The sequence below is a fragment of the Pseudophryne corroboree genome, chromosome 8, assembly GCF_028390025.1.
Source record: "Pseudophryne corroboree isolate aPseCor3 chromosome 8, aPseCor3.hap2, whole genome shotgun sequence".
In the NCBI taxonomy this organism is placed as follows: domain Eukaryota; kingdom Metazoa; phylum Chordata; class Amphibia; order Anura; family Myobatrachidae; genus Pseudophryne; species Pseudophryne corroboree.
In genome coordinates, this window is record NC_086451.1 from 452,831,448 (window position 1) to 452,837,478 (window position 6,031).

Below are 6,031 nucleotides of genomic sequence, written 5' to 3' on the forward strand. Positions count from 1 at the left end.
TATGTGTATTTATTATCGGTTTGCTTGATTTACTATGCATGTTATTGTATCATTACAGATCTATGTATCTGCACCTGCTGCTATAAGTAAAAAGATATACAAAAAACAACTTAATGTCTAACATAGTAACCTTGTGTGTAGCATAAAACTCCAATGTCTTGCATATTGGTGCACCTGCACAGCTTGATTGTGATAAGGTAAAATAATATCTGAATGTTCGGCCTAAGAGCCCGATAACTAATTTAATAGTCCCAGTGTATAGTGTAATAACGCCAATGTGCAGAGTCCTATCTCTACAGCTAGCCATACACTAGACCAACTTCCATCCAACCAGTGGTGGCACTAGATGTGGGACCATTCAACTAGTTGGTTGTTGGAATGAAAATCTGATAATGAATGAGAGCAAACAACAAAAAGGGGTCTAGCCAGTTTACGTCACCAGGGAAATAATTTGCTATGTACAAAATCAGATAATGATAACCATATTCAACAGACAGGACGCAATTTTCCATCTTTATGCTGACAACTAATGGAGAGGTAGCAGACCAAAATGTAATACAATTAATATATATTAGGTACACACACAGATGCATATGATAATTTTTTTTTTAAATTTATGAATTTATCACCACTACCCCATGTGGTAAGGAATTCCACAGCTTTACCGTCATTACAGTTAAGAATCCTTCCTATGTTCATGGTAAAAAAACATATTTCTTCCATTGACAATTGATGACAGTTGGTGCCCTTTGCACGGTCAATGGTACGAAAAGCGTTGTTGAAAGTACAGTATATGGAATCTTTGCATTTAGCTAGAGTTTATTTACACATATTATCTAGGAAACCTCTATTGCGCCTACTTCCCAAAGTAGACAAACCTAGGGCTAGATTTTCTAAGATGCGGATTTCCAGCAGGTTTGACCTTGAAATGTAAAGTGGCTGGATAGTTAACTTATCTAGTTAGAAAGTTAACTTAAGTTAACTGGATCTCCAACATCCATCCCCTTATTCTGTTTCCCATCATCTGATCCTTTGTTTCTGAAATGCTTTTTTCAGAGCCTTCTCAACCTCTTTGTTCCTCAGGCAGTAGATCATAGGGTTCATGAGCGGAGTCACCACACAGTAGAAAATCGATACCACCTTGTCAAGTGTGAATCTGACGTGGGCATTTGGACGTATGTACATAAATATTATTGTGCCATTAAAGATCAATACTACTGTGAGATGGGAGGCACAGGTACTAAATGCTTTCTTCTGACCTTCAACGGATGGAATCTTTAGGACAGATGAAATGATGAAGGAATAAGAGATCAAGATGAGAAAGAAGCAACTGAGCGTCAAGCTCCAGGATATCACGGAAAAGGTGAACTCTCCTCTGGATGTGTCTTCACAGGAGAGCATCAAGAGTGGTGAATAGTCACAGAAGAAGTGGTCAATGTAATTGGGGAAGCAGAAATTGAGGGTAGAGATCCACAGAGCAGGGCACGCAGCGGTTATGAAGCCTACTATCCATGGAGCAAGTGACAACCCTAAAATGGTCCATTTAGTCATCAGTGTAGTGTAGTGGAGTGGTCGGCAGATTGCTACATATCGGTCATAGCCCATAACAACCAGAAAACAATTCTCCGCTGCCCCGAAGGCAAAGAAAAAATAGAACTGGGTGAGACAGCCAGAGTAGGAAATCTCCTTGTTCCTGGTCAATAGGGCTTCCAGCATCTTGGGCATAGTCACCGTGGTGTAGAGAATCTCCACCAAGGAGAAGTTGGCTAACAGTAGGTACATTGGCTTGTGAAGATGGTTGTCCATGAGGACTAGGCTGATGATGAGAAAATGAGCTCCCAGAGTGAGTATGTACATGCAAGAGAAAAGCACAAAGAGTAAGATTTCCATATGTCGTAGTGTCTCAAATCCCACGATGATGAAGACGGTTGCTACAGTTTGGTTGGCACTTGCAGCTGTCAGCATGATTTCTGGAACACAGAAATGGTGGTTAGTTTCAAGTGATACCTGCTTGCCTCTTTGTTGAACAGGAGCTCATATTGTCTAATGTAGGCTTGGACAAACTGTGGCTCTCCAAACTGGAACCAGTCCCTGAATGTTAATCCTGAAAGATTGTGTATTTGGCTATCCAACACATGATTTTCCACCTACATGCCAGTATCGCTTATAATAACTGCAATATAGGGCAAGTCCACCACTGGATATGATGATTTTCCAAAGTGTTCAAACACCAGTTGTATGTGTCCATATAGTGATGATGTATTGTAAAATGTCAGCTGGATCTACCACACTTTATAGTAAGGGCCAGCATTATGTCATTAACGTTTGGTTAATTTTTACATACTATATTATTATATAAGCTTCATGTGTATATAGACATATATATATATATATATATATATATATACATATTTATATTGGAAATGTGTCCGGCACTCCAACAAATTAAATACCGGCGCCCGGCGCCCTCAAAGCCAACAGTGGATAAACATGGAATGTATACAGCGGCACTCACAGCTTGTAGATACGGGTAAATAACCAGCCACAATCCATATAGAAAATCAACGTTTCAATACATTAAAGATTGTCGTCAGGATTACAAACAATGCAACAAACTCTCACCTTATATCCCCCACCACTTGTGGATGATTCATCCGCCCGCTAGGGCGCCAAACCAGGATGCCAACGCGGGACGCCATCTGATGACGTGGCAGCTCCCCGCCGTCATGTCCTAGCAACACCCATCACCATAGCAACAAACCAAGGCGCTGACTCAAGACGCGGCGGCTTTACTAAGCCTACTGACTGCAATACATTCCTTCATTGGAATAGTTGCCACTCTAAGAATCTGAGGTATGGCTTGCCATATTCTCAGATGATCAGAATCATGAGAATTAATAATGACATCTTGATGGCATCGACCCAGATCGACGATTTGATTGCCAAATTTGTAGCCAGGGGCTACAAATTACAAAATTTACTTTGTGATAAAGAGAAAGTACTATCTATGGATGATTTACTAACTAAAAAAGAACCACACAGAATACCAAATTACCTTGGGTCAACCAGTACCACTCACAATCTGAGACGGTTAATAAAATTACAAAAAAACATTGGCACCTCATTAAATCAGATGAACATCTGAAATTAAATAACGTTGATTTGATGCCTTGTTATACAAGACCAAGTAATCTTAGGGATATTCTGGTTAAATCAGATATCTCAGGTAAGGGTAAACCACCGCCAAAAATTTTTTGGGCACAAGGTAGAGTAGGCTGTTACAAGTGTCCGTGTACCACATGTAAATATCTTATTAGTGGTGACACGTTTTGTCATCCTCACTTGGGTACTAAGATAAAAATTCGACACCGCCTTACTTGTGAGAGTACTTATACAGTTTACCAGATCATATGCCCATGTGGGCTTGTTTATATTGGGAAAACCATTAGAAAATTCAAAGAAAGGATGACGGCACACCGTTCAGCCATCAGACAAGATTTGGCTACTGGGACAAGCGATCAACTAGTCACCAGGCATTGGGCTGATTTGAAACATAACATAGCCAGTATCAAATATCACATGATAGCTCATATCCCTCTATCACTTAGAGGAGGTGATAGAAGTGCAGCACTTCTGAGATGTGAGGCTAGGTGGATCCACAAGTTGGATGTCCTGGCCCCTCGTGGACTTAATGAGATGCTTCCTCTGTCTGGCTTTTAATGCTTAATATATAGCAAATTTAGAAGCCACCGGTCTGCTGGAGAGGTAAACCTGGGGGGGTTTAGATTTAAGCTGCGGGGGGGGGGGGGGGGGAGGGTTAGGATGCGGCCCCGGTAAGTTAGGTTTAGGCTGCGGAGAGGGGGGGTTAGGTTTAGGCACCCCACCGGGAGGGTTAGGATGTGGGAAGGAGGGTTAGGTTTAGGCTGCGGGGAGGGTGGGTAGGTTTAGGCACCACCACCAAGGGTTAGCCTGATATTAGGTTTAGGCTGTGAGGTGGGAGGGTTAGGGGGCCAAAGGGGAAGGTAAGTATACTTACCATCCTTTGTTGGGATTCGGATCTTCGGGATGCTGTGGTCAGTATTCTGATTGCCGGCATCCCGACCGCTGGCAAATTATTCCCAACCCCGTCACAGATACAACACAAAGATGTGATAGAAATCTCTAATCTTTTGGCCAACTGGTAAATCAGGTGAGCTACATGATGCAATAAAGCCTGATGCTACTGTACTATTGCTGGTGATCATTTGGCTGTAGGGGGTCGCTATTCCTTTGAGGTTTGTTAATACTGCAGTACAGTGCTTAAAGTGGTCCTGGAGATGTGGTGGAAATCATTTTCCCCCGCCATCTACCCTCCACCCATTTGATGGAGCCAGAACCAGTGCTAGGATTGAGTAACCCCCCTGGTTGCAAAAACAGGGGTGTGATCTCACAAGGGTGGGTGTTGTCACACAATAGTACCCCCAAGTCAAATTACGCCACATAGTAGAACACTCTTATTCCCATTACACCGTACATAGTGATCCGCATTCATATTACCCCATATAGTAGTGCCCCTTATTCACGTTACAACACACAGTAGTGCCCCTTATTCACATTACATCAAACATAAATGCCCCTTATTCACGTTACATCACTCAGTAGTGTCCCTAATATACAATTCCCATAATAGTAGTGCCTTTTACACATAATGCCCACGGTAGTGGTGCTTATACACATAATCCCAACAGCAGTGTCCCTTATAAACATCTCTGCCTCTGTCACTCCAGCAGCTCACCACCTGTGTCCCTCCAGTAGCTCCATGCCCTGTGTCTCTCCAGTAGCTCCATGCCCTGTGTCCCTCCAGTAGATTCCCCACCTTTCTGTGTCCCTCCAGCCGCCTCTCACCTTGTTTTCAGCATGCACAAAGCCTGCTTCTCTTCTTGGCTCTTCCCTTCAGTAGCGGTGATGGCATAACATCACATACGCCGTGCCAGAAAGGGAAGCCACTGGGACCTAAGGAGGGGGATGAAGGCCATGTTACAGACACGGCTTATGTGAGTACCAGGAGGGGCAGGCCACAGGGAGAGGACCATAGAGCTGCCAGGACTTGAGGAAGGGGGAGGTAACTGCAGCTCATCAGTGACACTAGCACTGGAGTTGCTGTGCAGGGCCGTGGAAGAGGTGGAATTAGTTTCACCTTCCATTACAGGTGGTGGAACTCAGTTCCACCCGTTCCCTCCCACTATAACCCCTTCTGCAGTAACAACTTGCCAGACGGTAAACACATAGGCCCTCATTCCGAGTTGTTCGCTCGCTAGCTACTTTTAGCAGCATTGCACACGCTAGGCTGCCGCCCTCTGGGAGTGTATCTTAGCATAGCAGAATTGCTAACGAAAGATTAGCAATTCTGCTATTAAGTATTTCCTTGAAGTTTCTGAGTAGCTCCAGACCTACTCCTAGATTGCGATCACCTCAGTCCGTTTAGTTCCTGGTTTGATGTCACAAACACACCCAGCGTCCGGCCAGCCACTCCTCTGTTTCTCCAGCCACTCCTGCGTTTTTACCTGGCACGCCTGCATTTTTTAGCACACTCCCTGAAAACGGCCAGTTTCCGCCCAGAAACACCCACTTCCTGTCGATCACACTACGATCAGCAGAGCGATAGAAAAGCTTTGTACACCCATGAGTAAAATAGCATAGTTTTGTGTAAAATTGCTTAGCACATGCGCCCTGCTGTGCATACGCATGAACAGAACTGATGGATTTTAGCCTATTAGCAATTCTGCTAAAATTAGCAACGAGCAAACAACTCGGAATAACCACCATAATTCTGTTTTGCAGTATTTTAGGGATTTCAGACAAATTTGCACTGTATGTCCAGAGTTTTGAAAAATATTTGTGACACTGTACACCATTGGGCTTTCATCATTAAATTATATTTTCACCCAAAATTTATGTATAGTTCACCAAGATATGATAAAATACATGTGTTACTTACCTCTGGTGTATCGGGCCCCAGCCTACGGGTATTCCCTGTAACACAAGGGGCTCG

At 43.5% G+C, this 6,031-nt stretch overlaps 1 protein-coding gene across 1 annotated transcript; it reads right to left on the reverse strand.

Annotated features, from left to right (window-relative positions):
• Positions 1–1,020: 1,020 nt before the first annotated feature.
• Positions 1,021–1,965, reverse strand: LOC134949955 (olfactory receptor 6B1-like). The gene has a single exon (XM_063938638.1). The coding sequence runs from the start codon at positions 1,963–1,965 to the stop codon at positions 1,021–1,023; it is 945 nt and encodes a 314-aa protein (XP_063794708.1).
• Between the last annotated feature and the right edge of the window lie 4,066 nt (positions 1,966–6,031).

Bases quoted from the DNA above. Each gene is read 5' to 3' on its own strand.
- LOC134949955 (XM_063938638.1), bottom strand. From the start codon at position 1,965: ATGCTGACAGCTGCAAGTGCCAACCAAACTGTAGCAACCGTCTTCATC.